Source organism: Alosa pseudoharengus, unplaced genomic scaffold (assembly GCF_046254945.1).
Source record: "Alosa pseudoharengus isolate Yale_2024_CS ecotype anadromous, Long Island Sound unplaced genomic scaffold, YU_APseudo_1.1 YU_APseudo_1.1_scf_1, whole genome shotgun sequence".
Classification (NCBI taxonomy): Eukaryota; Metazoa; Chordata; class Actinopteri; order Clupeiformes; family Clupeidae; genus Alosa; species Alosa pseudoharengus.
The window spans coordinates 58494756-58514932 of NW_027468564.1; the positions used below are offsets into that span (position 1 = coordinate 58494756).

The 20177-nt window shown below is 41.3% G+C and overlaps 2 protein-coding genes across 2 annotated transcripts; both read left to right on the forward strand.

The window, feature by feature from the left end:
* The first annotated feature begins 3035 nt into the window (after positions 1-3035).
* aftpha (aftiphilin a) lies at positions 3036-13093 on the forward strand. The gene is made up of 9 exons (XM_076295584.1): positions 3036-3176; positions 4908-6653; positions 6974-7128; positions 7280-7409; positions 7880-7936; positions 8358-8480; positions 9568-9628; positions 10619-10742; positions 11559-13093. Exons 2-9 carry the CDS (start codon positions 4947-4949, stop codon positions 11704-11706), a joined length of 2505 nt encoding a protein of 834 aa, XP_076151699.1. The 5' UTR covers positions 3036-3176; positions 4908-4946; the 3' UTR covers positions 11707-13093.
* A 4150-nt stretch (positions 13094-17243) lies between these two features.
* On the forward strand, positions 17244-19975 carry mb (myoglobin). The gene is made up of 4 exons (XM_076295597.1): positions 17244-17311; positions 18617-18702; positions 18991-19210; positions 19432-19975. Exons 2-4 carry the CDS (start codon positions 18620-18622, stop codon positions 19570-19572), a joined length of 444 nt encoding a protein of 147 aa, XP_076151712.1. The 5' UTR covers positions 17244-17311; positions 18617-18619; the 3' UTR covers positions 19573-19975.
* The last annotated feature ends 202 nt before the right edge of the window (positions 19976-20177 follow it).

Consider the following 20177-nt stretch of genomic DNA (forward strand, 5'->3'; position numbering starts at 1 on the left):
TATTCACCCCCTTCAAGTCAGCATTTAGATGCACCTTTGGTTGCAATTAAAGCATGGAGTATGCGTGGATAGGTCTGAATTAGGCTTGCACATCTGAATACTGCACTTTTACTCCATTGTCTTTGCAAAACTGCTCAAGCTCTGTCATGTTCAATTCAATCCAATAAAAAAAAACTTTATTTATCCCTGAGGGGCAATTTCTCAATGCAGGCATAGTGACATATCAGGCATAACACAACATATAAGACAGGACAAAAGAAACAACAGGACAGGGGTATTAGTCCCAGGAGAGGGAGGAGGAGGGGGCTGGAGCATATTCAAGTTCAAAAGGTGAATAGTCCCAAAAGTAAAGCCTTCCTCCTGTTAGTCCTAGCCAGAGGACAGGGCAGACGCCTGCCAGAGGGCAGCCATTCAAAAGCTCTATGTACATGGGTAGAGTCTTCTAAGATGTAGTTGGCTCTCCTTAGTGTTGCCTTGTCGTGCAGTGATGTCAGAGACTGAAGAGGGTGGCCAATGATTTTAGAACATGTGTTCACAATGCTCTTGAGGTGTTTCTTATTTTTGATTGAGAGGCAAGGGTATCGGGTGTGAACAGCCCTTTTCAAGTCCAGCCACAGATTTTGTATTGGATTTAGGTCTGTGCTTTGACTCGGCTTCTTCAGAACGTTCACCTTGTTGTCTTTAAACCATTTCTGTGACGTCGATGCTTCGGCTCATTGTCTGAAAGTAATTATTGTCCCAAGTCGTAGTTCTCTTGCAGACTGAATCAGATTGTCCTCCAGAATTTCCATATATTTTGCTCATTATGTCATTAGGTAATTCATTTTACCTTTACATTTACAAGCCTTCCAGGCAGAGCCTGCTATCGAGAAGCATCCCCACAGCATGATGCTACCATAACCATGCTTCAAATTAGGGATGGTGCATTTGTGGTCAGAAGTTTCCACCATTTGACCCTGGAGTCTCACACATGTCTTTGGGCTTTTAGACGAGATTTAATAAGAGCTTTGGCACTCAATAGAGCTTTGACTGGTGAAGAACTCTGGCAATAGTTGTTGTATGCAGAGTTTCTCCCATCTCAGCTGCTGAAACTTTTAACTCTTTCAGAGTTGTAGATGCCGTGGTGGCCTCCCCACCAGTATTTTTCTTTAATGGTCACTCAGTTTGTGGGGGCGGCCTGCTCTAGGCAGATTTATACATATGCCATATTCCTTATATTCCTTAATAATGGATTTCACTAAACTCCAGAGGATGTTCAGTGATTTGAGCATTCCCCCCCCTTTCCCCTCACTTATGCTTTTCAATTACATTTTCTCTGAGTTGCTTAGAGTGTTCTTTTGTCTTCATGGTGGAATTGTATACAGGAATCCTGATTATCCAGTGACTGGACTTTCCAGACACAGGTGTCTTTATATTGCTATACTATACCAAAGTCCTTTTTAGGCATGTACCCCCACTCGGCGGCCATGTTGCAACGCACTTTGGGCAGCTATTTCAGCAGAACTGCGTGTGTGTGTGTCCAGCTGCGAGATCATAACACATGACTGGCACAATGTATTCACAACATAGGCTACCACATGATTGGCACGGTGTATTCACATGTCGACTTCTGGCAGTGGAAGAGGCGGGATATAGACAGCTGCCATATTGACGTTACAAACTCCATACATTTCTATGGAGGAATCTTTGAGTGCTGTGTCTCCTCATTAGAAAATCTCTGACTATACACATCCACTGCACTTTCACTGATTGTGAGGCTATAGCACCAATTGGCTGGACTGCTATTGATATAAGTCAGTCACTTTAAGTTTTATACAACCACTTATTCTACATTATATATTTTTTAATTAATTAACTTTGTAGAAATCTGTTTTCACTTTGACATTGATTTTTTGTAAATTAAAAAAAGGCCCAATTAAATAGACCAATTCCATTTGTAAAAGCAAAAAAGAGGAAGATATCAAAGGGAGATGAATACTTGTTTATAGGCACTGCATTATGACACCTCACGACATGATAGTGAAAGCCATTGATGGATCTCCACAGTGCTGCTGACAACTTGTGGGTCTCTGCATCGTTCCTGCGGACCGGAGGGGTCTCCGAACCATTCCAGCTAACCTTGGTGTCTCCGCTATATTCCTACTAATCATGAGGTCTCCGGATCGCTCCTGCCAACTAGAGAGGTCTTTAAGAGACCGTCTTTCACATCGTTCCTGTCAAGATGGGGCCTTTGATGGGCCTCCACAGCGTCCTGTAGGAACATTTGACGCACCACTGTTTTTATGGCAGCTTTTTTTTCTGTGCTGTTGTGAGGAAAAATGTGGCTTTACCTTCCCACGTATGTTCAGTGTTGCTGTGTGGGACTTATTATTTCACCCATGTGAGTGTGTGTGTGTGTGTGTGTGTGTGTGTGTGTGTGTGTGTGTGTGTGTGTGTGTGCATTTGTGTGTATTGAAAATGACTTTTGGGCAGTTTGGCTTTGTCTCCACATTTCTGAGATGGCCTTTTTAACGTGGGCGTGGTGAAGCATCAGTAACATCATCAACTACAACTGACCAACCTGGGTTCAATTCCCGAATCTGCCGTTGTGATTGCTTTAGATAAAAGTCTGCTGCTAAGTATTAAGCTTAGTCTACTTTAACTTTCCCTATGTCAGCCATTTGAGAGACATACCATAGTTTGAGAGCCATGCATTTGTCACGTTGATGTTTATCTGCCTAAATTGTAGCTTTTGGCTGATGTTAGGATGAATCCTGACATTTTATCATGTTTCTTGATGTATTCAGTTTCAGAAATTCAGTTTGGGATGGGCAATGTAGTGCCTAGACAGTAACAACACCTAGAAAAAGTTGGCAACATTTAGGTGCAGATTTGGGAAAGATAAATGTGTCAAATGGGGTAGGTCTGCTATTTCATTAGCAGGTCCCACTGTCAACCTTTCCTACATGGGACAGGCACGACAGTGGGGACGGTCTGGGGACAGACTCACCTGCTATCCTAAACATCTTGATGCATTCTGGGTAATAATAGCAGAGGCAGAGGGTACCATTACCCGGCAGAATCAATCTTTACTGGATATATGCATCGTAACCATAAACATCAGGATCAATCAGTATTGTGCTGCTTGTATCTGTCTTATTCCTGAATAATGTTGTTGAATCGTCAAGGTCCCTGAGGTGACGTTAAGTTCTTATTTTTTTCTATCTAGGCTTCTAGCAAACACAGGTTGATGACTCGGACGCGGAAAGAGAGCACTCATGGATTTATGCTAAATGACGTTAGCCATTGTTAGCATCATTGAGTAATAAAACCTTGAGAATGACGAAGTAACCCGTTTAACGTTATTGGAAGTAACAGTAGTCAGCGATAGAAGTAGTGGTGGTAAGGTCAATTAAGTGTCCATTCAGTTGAGCGTTATTATTTACAATTATTGCCTCCAAGCTGAATAGCTAGCTAGCTACGTCATTATTTGGCTTAGCTATGTTGCTAAGCTTAACGTTAACATTAATGTTGTAGTGAGCGTGCTAGCTAACGCCCATAGCCTGTAGCTAAATTAGCTAACTATTTTGTGAGACCAAGATAGTTTGCTAGTTAGTCTCTCAAGACAGATGTTAAATATATCCTTACTTGAAATGTGAATTTATTGAGTTAGCAACGTGTACTCACACGTGTATTCATAGTAGCGGGGAGTGATGATAACGTTACTAGCTGGAATAGATTTCTCAGGTGAGGTCATGTTCAGTTAGCTTAGTGTTGGCCTGTTTGCTAGCCAGCTGTTAGCAAGCTGTCAGTGACAAATGTAAACACCGGCCTTCGTCAGATTTCTAGAGGTCTCAGACAGTGTACAGACAGAGTGGGCTAGTCACACGCTGGGAAACAGTAGCTGCAAGTTGTGTGAAATAGTTGTTCTCGTGCTAAGGTAAATTGCAACTGATTTCGCTGTTCTGCAAGGCTGACGTTACATTCCCCATTGCTCTATCCTAACGCTAGGTATTTGTCATCCTAAATGTTGATTTAAAGTGGCACAGGGTTAAACGATAGTTGCTGACAACCACATTCTCTGGTTGGATGCCAAATTCGTGTATTGGAACATCAGTCGGTGACATTTTAGCCTCGCAGTCTAATAATGCTATATTAAGCTATATAAGTAATTTTACTTCTCCAAAATGTATGGTGATCTTATAGCAGCTGTGAGTTCAAGTTGTGGTTGGAATATATTAACACAAACCATTTACTGAGAGAGCTGTGGATAGTGTAGAGTAGGCTTGTTATCTGCAAAATGAAGACTTATCGCACACTGCCTTGTACTTCCCAAGATAATGATTAGGCCTAGCCTACATGATTTGATACAGCAGTGTTTCCCAGAGAACTGAATTCCATTTGTGGTGGTTGGTTTGCAGAATTAACTTGATTGCAATTTCACAAATTAGCACAGCGTGGTTATGATGCTAACCAGAATTAAGCACAATTTAGTACAACCTGAAAAATCATTGTGTGGTGGTCAATGTTGATATTGTGGTGGGCCGCCACAAATAAGTCAATGTACGGGGAAACACTGTACAGACACAACTTTATACAAAATTTAACCTCAATGCAAGGTCAGTGATACATACTGTGTATAGCCTTTTTATTTCTGAGAGGAGTGGTACTACTTTTGCCATTCATTCAACACTTTCTTTAATGTTAGTGAATAGGCCTGGTGAGCTTTAGTTCAGCTTCAAAATTGTATTAATTTAAAAGTTTTTGTTTTTTACTAGACATTCATTTAGCTGTTGTTTGTGTCCCTTTGAAAGCTATTTTCCTTTTACTTTTAAAGGATGTTTTGACATGTTTTGGGAAAAAGTAGTCTAGCTTGGAAAGTCAGTCTTTAGTTTGCCTTGATGCTAATTTGTGTTGTCTACATACAGGTGTGACCCTGTGGTTCTGGTGTGACTGGCACAGGGACGATGGAGCCCGATGTCATCCGCATGTACTCTTCTTCTCCTCCTCCGATGGAGGATGGTGCAGAGGAGGATGATGACGAGTTCGGTGACTTCTCTGGAGTACCCAACAGCATCAGCCTCACTGAGTTTAACATAGCAACGACATTCAGCCAGTCACAGAACCCCACTGCTACCTCTCCCCCAGAGCTCCTCAACAACGGTGGACTCTCGGACCATGGGGGATCTGCAAAGGCTAATGGTGTAGTCATGGGGCAAGGAGATGGGGAGGCCCCGGGGCACAGAGTTAGCACAGAGGAGCTTAAACAGTTAGCAGAGCATTCACAAACCGCTACCCACACAGACTCCATGTTAATCAGTGGGAGAGACTGGACTGAGGTGGACAGTGCGGACTGTAATGGCAGTCCGGAGGACACAAGTCGACTCACAAATGGTTTTGCAGCTTGTGATGAACAGGGAACCCCTCCCCTCGACACTCATGCACCTGTAAAATCCAGAGGCCCAGACGCTGCTACTGAGTGCTGCCGGACTTTGAGTGGCATCGAAAATGAGGATGACTTTGCAGATTTTGCAACATTCTCCAACACTAACAGTCACGGTCAGAGCAATGACCTCTCGAACCAGAACACTAACTGGGGAAACCCATTTGTTGCTGAATGGAAAGCGGAAAACGCCCCCCATCCAAGCTCTGATGGAGAGTGCTCCATTCAGTCAGGCTTGGAAGAGAATGCGTTTAGGGACCCTTGTGCTGCTGGGATGGACGGGCAGTCGCTCTCCACTGGTACCTCGGAGGGAGTGAAAAATGGAGATGGAGGCAGTGTCCACTCGTGGCCTGATGCTGACACTGAAAGGGACACGGAGACTGACACCTCACGTACTGCATACACAGAGCAGACAGAGATCACTCTTAATGGCGAGGTGCAAGATGGCTCAGAAGATGAAGGTGCCAAGGTTCACAGCCCAGGCTCGTCTAGCATCCAGTGCACAGATGAGCAGTCAGAAGAGAAGCAACATAGCTCGGGGAATGACAGTGAGCCAGAGACAGAAACAGAGACGTCGTTTGGCCGGCCGCTGTCCACTGATGCCCTGGAGGAGTTTGGTGATTTTAGCACTACAGGCTCTGTTCCCTCGCCCCCGCTACAAGAGGAGACGGCCACGCCAGTTGACCACAGTCAGATGGCTGAGGATGGAGACGAGGAAGAGTTTGGTGATTTTGGGGACTTCTCATCAACGCCGGGAGGCTTTGGTGGTGGACAGGAATTCACCAGCTTCACCCACCCACAGAGACTACAGGTGCCAGGTGTGGTTACAGCAGATGCACACGCCGATTTTAGGGAAGACTCGAAATTGCAGACAGAGGAGTTGAGCTCCGTTTCCTCCAGAGACCCAACAGAGTCTGAATATAAGGCAGACAATGAACAGCAGCCAGAAGAGGATCCTGGGAATATACCAGTCAGTGACAGTTTCGCAGACTTCCACTCGGCTCCAGTGGGAGGCGATGAGAGTGGGGGGACAGACGACTGGACGGCCTTTGAGGAGCAGCAGGAAGAGAAGGACGCGGGTCCTGAAGAAGAATCGTGGGCAACCTTCGGGCCACAGCAGTCAACAGCACTTTCGGAGGATGCTTCAGAGGAAGACTGGCAAGAGAGCCAGCAGCCACTCACAGTGCCTCCCAGCTGCACCAGCGACAGCAGCAGGACCGATGGTGCAACAGTGAGTGTGTTTGTTGTCTAGGAAACAGCCATTGTACTTGCATTGTAGCCACACCTGGCATTACCTGCATGAGGTTCTGTTTGTTTTGCTTCGGCAGGATAGTTAGCATTATATAGTGTTTAAATATTACATTGACAGTTATGCACTGTCATCAATATCCCATCTGACATCTGCTGATCTACAGTGTGTCAGTGCATTCATCATGCACATAACTGTACTGTCAAACTATGCTTTCAAACTATGTTTTCTCTTGAGTTGCACGCTCACACTGGCTTTTGGGTCTGCTCTTTTGTTGATGTTTTGTTGATACGTTTCTGAAGGCTGCACTGTTGAGTCGGTTGGAGAAGCTCTTCCAGAGCAGTTTTCCTGAGGCACCCATGGCACCTGTAGAAGAGGAAGTATTTCACCTCCAGAGCTTCCTCAAGCCAGCAGATCAATCACAAGCAGAGGGGTTGGAGGGTGCAGCAAGGAACAAGTGAGTGCAGTCTCACTATCTCACCGTCTCTCTCCTCTTCATTTGCATTGGATCAATGGAAGTGCTCAAAGTGATGTCCAAAACAGATCAAAGTGTCTACAGGAACTCAGTACATTTGATATCCATTATCTTTTCGTGTGTGCGTGTGTAGTAGGGGAGTTCGGGACGTGTGGAGGCAGTTGCAGGACATTCACAATGCCTTTGGCCTCCAGCACCAGTGGGGTGGTTCCCATAGCAACAAGATGTTGTTGTGCTCTCTGGGAATTGACACAAGGAACATAGTAAGTTTAAGTTCTGTTAATTATTGTTGTTGCTCATGAATTTACTTAGGTTGATGGAAAAGAACTTGCCACACTAGGATCAGAGATGTCAACAAACAGAATTCATCCTCCTTTACAAGCCCAACTTAACTACCCAATTCAGAGACAGTTTTTATCCACAAGTCATTGGGATAACGTCAGTAACACTCACAACATTTCATTATTCAAAGCGTACCCATTCCATATGATCACCCTACACATGTCTCGGTGTTTACAGGGCCTTTACTGATTGCACTGCTTACCATTGCCTCTTTAATTATATCTCCTTATATCTTTCTTTTTGCACTTAGTACTTTCTATTAGGAGAAACAGATGAGATCTCAATAAGAGCTAATTTATTTGTCTTGAGACAAAGAAAAGACATTTTTGAGATAAGAAATCTTCCTTTGGGATGTTTTTGCTACATCTTCTGTGTCCTCTCTCTTACACAGTTGTTCACTGGTCAGAAGAAGCAGCCAGTCATTGTTCCCATGTATGCTGCCAGCCTGGTGAGTGAACGTGCCAGGTGTTGGTCATTTTATTGGTAGGGATGTGATGATACAGGAATGTACTGGTTTGGTTTTATCCTCTTTTCACAGTTCTGTTCCATGCTCATTTTTGTGTCAAAAAATGTATTTATAGCACACAGCCCTACTTACATGTATGTGTGTCATGTTCCACACGTCTTGGTCTTGGCACACAAAAAGTTAAACACTGTATTTCCACCCCACCTTGTTAAACAGATTTGTTTTTAAAACCTAACAGAGTTGTCCATTCTGAGCATACCCTCAGTGTCAGTGTAAGGCTGTAGTCTCCATATCAATTCATGCTGTCAGTGTTTGACTGTCTGTACAGTAGCATGTTGATTTTCTGCATAGCAAAGGTTGCTGACTGTGTCTGGGGTTCTGTCCTGTCTTCCTCTATGTGCAGGGAATGCTGGAGCCTACCAAAGAACCAGTGAAGCCAGTCTCCGCTGCCGAGATGATCGCCTCTATAGCACAGATGCCAGCAGTGGCCACTGAAATAAGCACCACGACTACAGACCCAGGCCAGGTACAGTAGAGAATAAGCAGCACCACTAGACACAGGCCAGGTAGAGTAGAGAATAAGCAGCACCACTAGACACAGGCCAGGTAGAGTAGAGAATAAGCAGCACCACTAGACACAGGCCAGGTAGAGTAGAGAATAAGCAGCACCACTAGACACAGGCCAGGTAGAGTAGAGAATAAGCAGCACCACTAGACACAGGCCAGGTAGAGTAGAGAATAAGCAGCACAACCACATACACAGGCCAGGTAGAGTGCAGAATGCAGACATCTCAAAGCTAGGTGTAGTTTACAGAGCTGGTTTCCCTGAAATCTCAGGAATTGTCCTGGAGTTGAGTTTTCCCTTATTTGGCTATTGCTTTGTAATCCTAATTATGTCCCACTGCCTGATTCTAAACAGCATGTTGAACATACATTCACTAGCAAAGCTACCATGTTTAAAATTAAAGGAAAGAAGATAATCACTAATGTGCCCTAGTGGTTTTGTCATGTTTAGAGCCAATCCATATGTAATATAGAATATGAATAAGATAAATTATTGCTTTATAAGGCACATCATAAACATGTTAGGCAAACAGCATAATTATAAGTCAGGTAACACACTTAACATGGGATGTATGTTAACTTTGTTTGTTTTAAATTGAAGAGAGAGAATACATATCATTTAGTATTCTATTTGCATGACATTTAAGATCATCTTTTTGAGTAATGGTGAAGGCAGGGGTCCGAATGGTGGTGAACATGTACAGTTTTAATAACTTCTATTCAAAATTGTGAAAGCAGTCATAAAACCAGGGCAATGAGGGATGCGTGGGGGCAGATATCGTCCTGATTAATATCGATTCAGAAGTATTTGGACCTATTCTTTTATTTCCACATTTGATAATCAGCAGGCTTGCCACACCAGCCTACACTCACTACACTACACACATAATCAATTTAATTTGCTATTAATATTTCTTCTAATTAAAAAAAAAAAATGTAAAAAAGTGAGCGGGTCACAATGCACTGCATATGCCTGGTCTGTATGACTGTAGGCCCAAACGCTTTGGTCATTGTATGATTTGATCCGAGTTTCACTTTCTCACCACTAGGAGGTGCTCCCCCCTGTCCAGTTTGATTGGAGCAGCAGCGGCCTTACGAACCCTCTGGATGGCAAGTCTCTCTCCCACGCTCTCATTCCTTTCTCATGTCTGCCTTTCTGATTGATCTTGAAACATTTTAGTTTTGTCATACATGAAAATCAGTGGCATTTTACTAACAGTGCTTTTGAGCGATGATGTTCAAGCAAAGCGCAAGCCCCTAATGCGGGCACCAACAAATACCTTATCACATACTTCACTTTTAAAACACATTTTTCAGTCAATGCTCTTTGTAGCTGTGGCTGTTAACAATACAATCAGAAACATAACCAAAGAAAAAACCTTGATGCAGTCCTTGTGCAGGCACTAATATCAACAATTGCCAACAAAATCTTCAGACATACATACATACATACATACATACATACATACATACATACATACATACATACATACATAGTACATATTCAAAATAAAATGTTATTATACAATCAAAGTCTTTGAATATCAGATGCATGTTAAATGATCTCTCTATTTAACCTGTCTAACTAATGTTTAACATCTCATTTTCTCTCTTTCTCTGTCATTTTCTCCTCCTCTATCTGTTATTTTCCTGCCTTTCACATGCTTACTTGCCATATATCTTCCTCATTGTCAACCCTCTGCTCTCCATGCCTCTATTCCTCTGCCGTGTGTGTGTGCGTGTGCGTGTGCGTGTGCGTGTGTGTGGCTCATAGCGAGTGGTGGCTCCTCTCTTCTTAACCTGGACTTCTTTGGGCCAGTGGAGGAGCTTGTCCCCGGCAGTGGCACGTCCATCCCAGGTCAGCTACCACCACACCTGCCCCTCACTCAGATGTGCCTGCCCTTACTCTCATTTAACAACCTCTCCTGTCTCTGCCCTTCCCATAGGAGTAATATCTCTCTTTCAGTAGTGTTTGTTTGTTTGTTTGTTTGTTTGTTTGTTTGTTTTTGTATAAAAGAACGTCTTCACTGTGTGTATGAATGCAACGGCCCTTATCTTTGTCAGAGCATCTAAAACAAGGCGCCTGTGTGTTGGTTGCAGGTGTGGATCCTGAGTTGTATGAGCTCACTACAGCTAAGCTGGAACAGAGTGGCACAGGCAGCCGGGTAGCCGACGCCTTCGCTCGCCTTATGTCCACTGTGGAGAAAACCAGCACGTCCACCAGGTATGCGCTGCAAGCTCCTCACACACTTCTGTGGAGTTTGAAAATGGCCCAGCAGATCAGATGCAGAGTCAGTGTTGCAAAAATGAAACTTTTCAGCAAAATCCACAACACACCTTTCTGGGTTTTTAGAGTCTGCAACAACTTAACTTAAATTGATTTAAAAATAGTTTCAAACAGAATAGTTGTTGCTCACATAAATTAGCTCTTAAATATAGTTTATGGATTAATGTCACCTTGCTATAAAAAGATTGACAACTGCTAGCACATCTGAACATTTCAAATCTAATTTTTATCTCTTTCATCTCAATTTTGTGTATAAAAATGAGTCATTTGCTGTTCATCGGAAGAGGTATGCTTTATTATGGGTCCATCAGTAATATTCTTCCACTTTTTTTTTCACTATTAATCAGATGTTATGTCAGCTCTTCGATCAGGCACACAAATAAGACAACGGGGGAAATAAGTATTGAATGCGTCAACATTTTTTCTTTCCTGTGTCATTCCACTTTATTACACATAACGTTATTTATGGACTTAAATGTTTGGTTTTATTAGTTTTGTTTATATGTGTGGATTTCCTGAGTTAGTATTAATGTCTGGTGAATATTTCATATGAATAGCCTCATTGGAAATATACTTACTAAAAAAATTTTTGACGCGTTTAATACTTTATTTCCCCCGCTGGAGATTGCAGGGGGAAATCGTAATTAGCCATGCTTTTTCCACTACTACTATTAAGCTTAGTTGAGTGACCACTGAAGTAAAGCTCTGCCCGTGTTGATCTGTGTTTGTCTTTGGGTGCGTTTCCCCTGGCAGAAAGCCCCGCAAGGAGGAGAACCTTAGTGCAGAGGCTCTGAAGGTCATCACCAGCCTGCCCGACCTGTCCTTCATGCAGGCCAAAGTGCTGATGTTCCCCACCTCCCTCACGCCTCTGGCCTCAGCCTCCTCCCACATAGCTGACTGACGGCCGTCTGGCCTGTCTGATCCACTACTGTCCTCTGCTGTGCTTCATCCTGGGCCTGAGGGACTTGCTCTCCAGCCATCTGAGGGTCACCTTCACTGTCTTGGTTCTCATATCATTTTTTACCTTCAGCGTTCTTTTTCTTTTTTCTTTTTTTATGGGTTTTAATTATTTTTTAGTAATATTTAATAATAGCCAGTTATGTGGAGGAGTTGGTGGGTTCGACCAGGGAATATTATTGTGGTTGCAGAACAAGAACTGGAAATGATACTGTTTGAATGAAGAGAATGCGTACACATTGGTTTGTAGATCATGTTCTTAAAGAAGTTTGATTACAAGAATTTGTTAGAAGAATCAGTCTGTATATAATCAGGGATGATTTTTGCTCTTTATTCATTTGAGGATTACTTAAATCAACAGTGTGGGTGAGCTGTATAATATGTGTGTCTTAAATGAGGAAACAATGGTTTAAAATCCTTTAGGTGAGGTGCAAATTAAGTGATATGAAGATATATAACTTGAATACCACACTGCCTGCAAGATCCAGCTGTCATCTTTGTGCTCTTGCTGAGTTTAATCTGTTTGGTTCTGAGGGTGCACCCACGTTTTGTTCACACTTGATTTTCCAGCATACACAGTATGCACCATTACTATTATAAGAGTTTTTTTTCAACTTTGTGTTGGCCTGTACTTTCATCACGTCTCCCTTGAGGAAAACACATCTAAAATCACAACCACAAGGTACAGGTGGCAGCATTCTGTAGCTGTGTGTGTATAATGTGTGTACGTATGACGCGTGTGTACGTGTGTGTGTGTGCGTATGTGAGTGTGTGTGTGAGATCGAGAGAGAGAATGTTACACCTGCTGTAATCTGGGGAATATTGTGTGGAGTTCATGCACCTTTTTGTTCTTTTTTATATATATTTGTAGTTTAAGTCAAAACCACTGGCAAATTTTTATTTTGAAGGAACAGAAAAGCAAGAGTGAAGGGTCGGCTCACTAGGGAACAAGGGACCAATTTCTGCTTCTTTTTTTGTGTGTGTACCCTGTGGTTTAAAAGTGCTTTCTTTTCTCATCTGCTGTCATTATTCTGTATCTCTAATTTGCATTTTCTTTCCTCTTCATTTTTGTCAGTACCACTGTTAACCTGTCTCCTGGAGGATTTTGCACATTGTAATGATAAAGTGGATGTACCGTCATAGTTCTCTGTGGCTGCTGACAACAGATGAAACTATGGCCTGTAAAATGTATGGGGGAGTTCCTATGGAAAACGAGTCACTTGAAGAGCCTGTACAGACGTACGTGCATGCCAGGGTTCTTTTCAGATTATACGTGTGTAAATTTACTTTTAGTGTACACAACAAATAAAACATGTAATTTAAGAGTAAAATGGGCCAGTTTTTGTTTAGTTTTTTTGTACTTAAGACCTTGACATGCAAAGGAACAGCAGAATTACACAGGAGCAGCAATAGCAAAACAATACAAAAAACATGATGGAGATTCTGGACTTTTTGCCCTACAAAAATAAAATATGCAACAGGTAACAAAGAAACAGCATGACCAAGCCTGAAGAATGATCCCAGACTTGGCCAGTGTTTCTGATGGTATATCAGTTCTGCTCCTCTGAGGCTAGTTCTTGTTGAACCTGGAGTAATTCCATTGTGTTGACTGATAGCTCTACAGGAGGAAACATGGTGTTGACACATCAACAGTTGTGAGGAGGTCCAGGTAAATCCACAGTGAGTGACAGTAAGATTATGTTTTAATAAGAATATCGACAAAAACAACTATCGACAAGAACTACGACAGAAAAATAGCAACAACTATTTCTGAAATCAGGTTATCCTGTAGGTTCAGACAACTGCAAGATAATGCATATGATGTTTTATAAAAGTTAACTTTATGCGCTGGTTTGAGTCAAAGGTGAATTTGATTTGTAATTGTTGGGATAGCTAATTTGCTGTTTCAAGACAACAAAGTTGACTTGATTCTAATATATCAGTGATATATCTATAAAGAGGTTGACAGTGGATCCAGCTTTACCTAGAGCAGTGGTTCTCAAATGGGGGTACGTGGGGGTACCAATATGCATATATACATATATTTAAAAGGTAGAATACATGCAAAAATACTTTTCTTTACAATTATTTAATAAATATTTCAGGAAAATATAAGTTCATAAAATTAATTTTATATTTCAGTAGACTGTTCAATTTCATTATCCTAAAAACCCAGAGTCCCCCCCATACCAGGATGGTTCGACCCAACCTGTCACATGCCACCCGCCATCACCTGTCAAAACTCAAACGATGGAGTCGTGGTTGAAGCGTAGCGGTAATTCACGCTGGTTAGGGGGTACTTGGCTGAAAAAATATTTCACAGGGGGTACATCACTGAAAAAAGGTTGAGAACCACTGACCTAGAGGGTGACTCTCAGGGCTGTTTCCTCATCCCTCTCACTAGGGGCTCTTGAGAGAACAAAAATCCACCTTCAGGCTGCCACATACTCCCCCCACATAGCAGACCCCCCAGCATCCATGCCAGTACCGTGAGCAGACCCCCCCGCCCCCCATTGTTCATGGCCCCGCCCCCGTACACCTCCCCAGATCTCCAGCTGGCCCTTCTTCTGTGCTCTCTCTGCACGTGTGAGCTGTTCCTCCCAGCAGATGCACAAGGATTCACTGCATGGGAACAGATTCAGATTCATGGTAAACCCTGCTCAATGTTTGTTATATTTATCTAAAATATGACATTCTATAACAAACATGGCAACAAATATATCAAATATATTACACATCACATTGACATGAGTTTCTATAGTGCCTGAAATGTCCAATGAGCTTTCAGTAAGGGATGATAAATGAAACTAGCTGATGTCCCAATGTTCCAATCTAGATTATCTCACTTATTAAGAACATGGATAGAATTAAGGGGAAATGACATGGCCTGGCCAAGTGACCAAGGGGTAAGAATCCTGGAACCAAAAGCAGAGTCCGGCAAGAATGACACTTAAAGATGTTATTTGCAAATGCAACTAGAAAATCATCAGGGGGGTATTTCAAATATGTGGTTTAGTAGCAAACCTGGGTAAGTTAACTCAGAGTAAGTGGTAAACCTCCTACAACAAGAGCCCTATGGCATTGTTTTGTAGGAGGATGAAGCCATACAGCTCTTCTATTAGAAGGTTTACCTCTTACTCTGACTGAGTTAACTTATCCAGGTTTGTCACTAAACCACACACTTGGAATAACCCCCAAACTGTGCAGCAGTTTACAAAACAATGGTACACAGCCACTCCATCAGGACAGACAGAGTTTGTAAACAATGTTCAAACTATCCAAAAACACAAAATCATAGTGAAAATACAAAGGACAAGGCAAAAATATAAATACAAAGGATATGAGCAGTATTAGCTAGGGGGCAGCCGTGGCTACTGGTTAGCACTTCAGACTTGTAACCGGAGGGTTGCTGGTTCGAACCCTGACCAGTATAACGGCTGAAGTGCCCTTGAGCAAGGCACCTAACCCCTCACTGCTCCCCGAGCGCTGCTGTAGCAGGCAGCTCACTGCGTCGGGATTAGTGTGTGTTTCACTAGTTCCAGATTGGGATAAATGCAGAGACCAAATTTCCCTCATGGGATCAAAAGAGTAAATAAACTATATAGTACAGTAGCTCAAGACTTCTTAGACTGGCTCATAGTATCAGGACGCATAAAAAGAATTAGCATTGTTAAGAAAAAAAATCTCATCTCATGTAACAGAAGTCAGTCTCTACAGCCTTCTCATGCAGTTTTTATGTTAAGCAAATTTAAACAGAAACTGAGTTATTCTTATAGATTTGGCATGGCATCAGTCATGGTTTATATGCACAGGGAAAATACCCGGGAAAAGTAAGAGCTCAAATAGTTCTAGGAGCTTGTAGATTTTTCTTTTTTTTGTGGAAGGCAAACCAATATGGCAACAACTGTACATCACCTTTGTCAGTAACCTTTGCCTCTGCTGTTCTTACCATCATTTATTTAATGTCAATGCAATTGTCAGGCTCCAATTTGTCAGAACCAGAGCATGACACCCATTGAGTACAACATTCATGGACTCTGCTTACAACCAAATTTAAGTCAATTTCTGTGATTTGATGGAATGCGATCAAATGGTCGTACATGTTGGTAAGTTTGACTCCTCCCAGTAGCCCTGAGGGCCGCATGCAGAGGCCTCATCTGGGACCTGATGGCTTTACAAGTGCAGTTATCAACCACAAAGGGGAGGTGTTCACATACTACTGAGGGACAAGTTTGAAGTTCTAGTTGGGAATAGGAAATGTGATGGATTCACGTATCAGGGTCCTTTTGTCTTTTGTATAATTTTGCCACAAATGTTTATTACATATACCAAAGGTGAATTATAATCTGAATAACCATTTTCCTGCATAATGCAAAACTCTATTCTAGTTCCTCTGCTGACTGATAGAATTACAGGTGGATATGAAATATGCATATGAAATTACATGATTATTTATTTATTCAATACATTTTGACCCTAGATAATTGTGTGTATTTCTCAACCTAAGCTATGCCTACTCTGACATATATGACTATATTCTACGTTACATCTTCAAAGATTTCCCTGATTCTTAAGATGTTCTGAAATGAGCATATACATTATTCTGTTAAATTCCATTAAATCTATGACTAATATTGTTACTTCTATCATTATTATTATTATTATTATTATTATTTAGACTATATGATGTTACTTTAAACATTAAATCTATTTTACAAAAATAATATTATTCATTGTCATGGTAAATCACTTTGTACAAAAATGTCTAAGAAATCAATATAAATATAACATACACATGTACAGACAGAAATAATATGAATGTTAAGTCACTTTGGCTCCTTGTTAATCCCGTGACTGGATGAGAGCAGGGCACCCTCTCCTGGAACCACTGTCCCCATGAGTCCATGCCCTCGCCCAATATAACTGGCTTTTCAAGAAGACTGTAAAATAGTCACATGTTGTAAAGGAGACGTCACATTACCCATAACGGGTTGCCGAAACGGTTCTCCTAATTTGTGCGTCTGGTTCTCCTAACTATTACAAAAATTTGACTTATTTCAAAGTAGAATAGATTTATCATGCCTATGTCCTCCAGCACTACATAATTCCTTACTGGATATTATACCATAACTTTTGATGGGGTTAATAGAATTTAAAATAGACAAAATTAACTAACATTGATAAATTGCCATTTTTATGTCAATTCTTCAAAATCGCATTTAACATTATCACAAATGTTAACAAAGCATCTTAAAGTACAGTTGACATTGTTGGACAGGGAAAAAGGTAGAGGGGGAGCTACTGTTACACATGGAGATAGAGGGAAAGGCATGAGACTGACAGGAAGGGAGAGAGAGAGAGAGAGAGAGAGAGAGAGAGAGAGAGAGAGAGAGAGAGAGAGAGAGAGAGAGAATGTATTGGCTGGATTTGAAGAATGGCAATGGATGACTGGTATAAAAGGTGAAGTTTGGGAGCAAATCAGCAAATCGTCCTCTAGGACTTTGAAGAGACACACATTTGATCAAGGAAATCAGCATCATTTTTTGCAGGTAGGCAAATAATAGGAAACCTGTCTTTTAAATCAAACTGAATTAAATTATTTATAAGTTTATAGTTTATGGTGTGCGGGGATGTATTTTAGTGTGACATTTTTAATCATCAAAGACAAAATATATGACGCATGATATTATTATAACAAGCAAAATGCCTAAAAGCATTAATCATTCGATTTTCTCTCCACAAAAAAATGAAAATAACTCTAACTGCTAACATTGAACAGCAGCCTGCAGCTGGCATACATTATGAGTATGTGCCTTTTTAGCTGAATTAAAATGGGAGTTTTGTAATTCCCAAAACTTTACAGAAGTTCAGTAAAACTGATAGTATTTCAGTGAAAATGGAAGCCTTCTTCCCCTCCTTCAGATAAAAGATGACCTTCAGAGATATGTTTGTTTTTGTTTAGGCTACTTTTTGTTTGCTTCAGTACTGAAACTCAGAGCACAAACAGAGCACATTATTTTATAACACTGTACTGTACAGATTTCCAAACTACAAAGCTATCAGCTCAATCGGTAGTCTGAAAGAAGTCATAAAATGCATAATTGCCATTAAAAATTGAGATTTGAGTATTATTTGTTGGACAAAGAGCACTACTTTCCTTCTGTCAATCATTTCATTTCCAATCTGTAATTAATGGACAGATAGCGGTAAGCCCAGAAGAGCAATGCAGTGGCACTTGGTGTCCTCAGATGCCCTCTGTCTGGTGCCGCCTCCCTCTCTCACTCTAATCTCCTGACCAGGGCCACCTGCTCCACTGACTTTCCTCTTCTCTGTTAACATGCTTTTGAGTGGGTATTTGGTGGCCATCCATCTTTTCCCAGAGGACTTTTCTCCCTGAACTCTGCCTGTGGTGCCAGGAGCATCACAACAGTGCCACTGTTACTGAAACTGTAGCTCAGCCTCCGTAACAGACGCTAATGGGTTTGTTTTTCTCCAAGGCATCCTTTGTACTCAATCCTCGAAGGATGCAGAATGACGTTTAACCTAACTGAGAAACATCTTACTTTCCAGATCAGAATGACTTCAATTCTTCCAAATAAATGGCTATTATCCTGTACCTGTGTTAGTCTGAGTGAGCTGCCATCAACTCAAATGGCACTCAGACCTTCTATTGCTGTCATCTTTTTGTTAGCTGATCTGTCAAGGGTCACCTTGAAGACTGAATGAATGAAAGTCACAGATGATTCAGAAACACACGTTTTAAAAAGCAATTGTGATAAGTGATAACAAAAGGCAAAGCTGAAAGAAATGAGAAGAAATGGCCTAACACAAACATATTTGACATTGCTTTGTAGAACATGGCTGACTATGACCTGGTTCTGAAGTGCTGGGGTCCAGTGGAGGCTGACTACACTGCACATGGAGGAGAGGTCCTCTCACGGTATAGAGACAATAACATCTCTAAACGTCATCAGAACATACACACACACACACACACACACACACATATGGTATAGAGACAATAACATCTCTAAACATCATCAGAACAGCTCTTGCTTCCCAATTCAATTTTATTGTGAAAGTGTGTTTTAGGGGACCATGACTTAGTTGCACATTCAGTAGAGAAAAAAACATATTATATACAACATATTATAACCAATATACTGCAACTGACACCCCTCTCTATCAGTGTCACCGTGTCAGTCATATTGTCATTCCTTATCTGCAGCTTATTCAAGGAGCATCCTGATACCCAGAAGCTTTTTCCTAAATTTGTTGGCATTGCTGCGGGTGATCTGGCCGGCAATGCAGCTGTTGCTGCTCATGGCGCCACTGTGTTGAGGAAACTAGGAGATCTACTGAAAGCCAAAGGTTCCCATGCTGACATCCTCAAACCTCTGGCCACCACACATGCTAATAACCACAAAATTCCTCTGAATAACTTCAAGGTAAAAAAGCCACTGCACTCCCTCTTCATTCACAGAAGGTAGATTTAATGTAGCCTAATACATTTATTTCATCCAAAACATCTGTCATACAAATAAAAATGTAATATCTGCTTGTAATGTAAGTTTAACTGTAAATTCCATGAAGTGTGTGTGTGTGTGTGTGTGTGTGTGTGTGTGTGTGTCTGAGTGTCCCTCTGACTCTCCTCTTTGCATCCTTAAAGCTGATCACTGAGGTGATAGCCAAAGTGATGTGTGAAAAGGCTGGTCTGGACGCTGGTGGTCAAGACGCACTGAGGAAAGTCATGGGTGTTGTCATCAATGACATTGACGCCTTCTACAAAGAGCTGGGCTACGCTGGATGAAACCACCAAGCAAACACCCAGTGCCCCTGAGACGGAAAGCGGTGTGATTGGGGTTAATACATCTGATTGTAAAACAGAATACTTTCTCATTACAATTAAGTCAAATCTTGGTAATCATAAACACACATAGTACTAACAACTTTTGTCGCTTTGGAGAAAAGTGTCTGCTAAGTAAACATAAACATAAACATAAACACAAACATAAATTCTGTGTCAAAGTGATTTGGAGGTAGACAAAACATAAACACAACTACTGATATTAAGTGCATCACTTTTAACATCAATATTCTGTCCATTCAGATGTTATACTACTATTTGTAATCTAACAGTAGAGTTGACAAGTCTGAATATGTTGTGCTTATACTTTTTCCAAATAAACCTTTAATCAGCAACTATGAAGAAATGTCTCTGTTTTCATTTATAGCTACCATGAGTTATCTTCTCAAATTTTTCTCTTCTAAAGAATTATAAAATGGTGTTTTTGAAAAAAAAAAAAAACATGCAACTATATAACTGTAGAGTACATTTCATTTTGTAATGCTTGTATTAAAGTCTATGCTAGATTAAAATGCATAAAATAATATTTAAAGGCTAAATAAGCTACA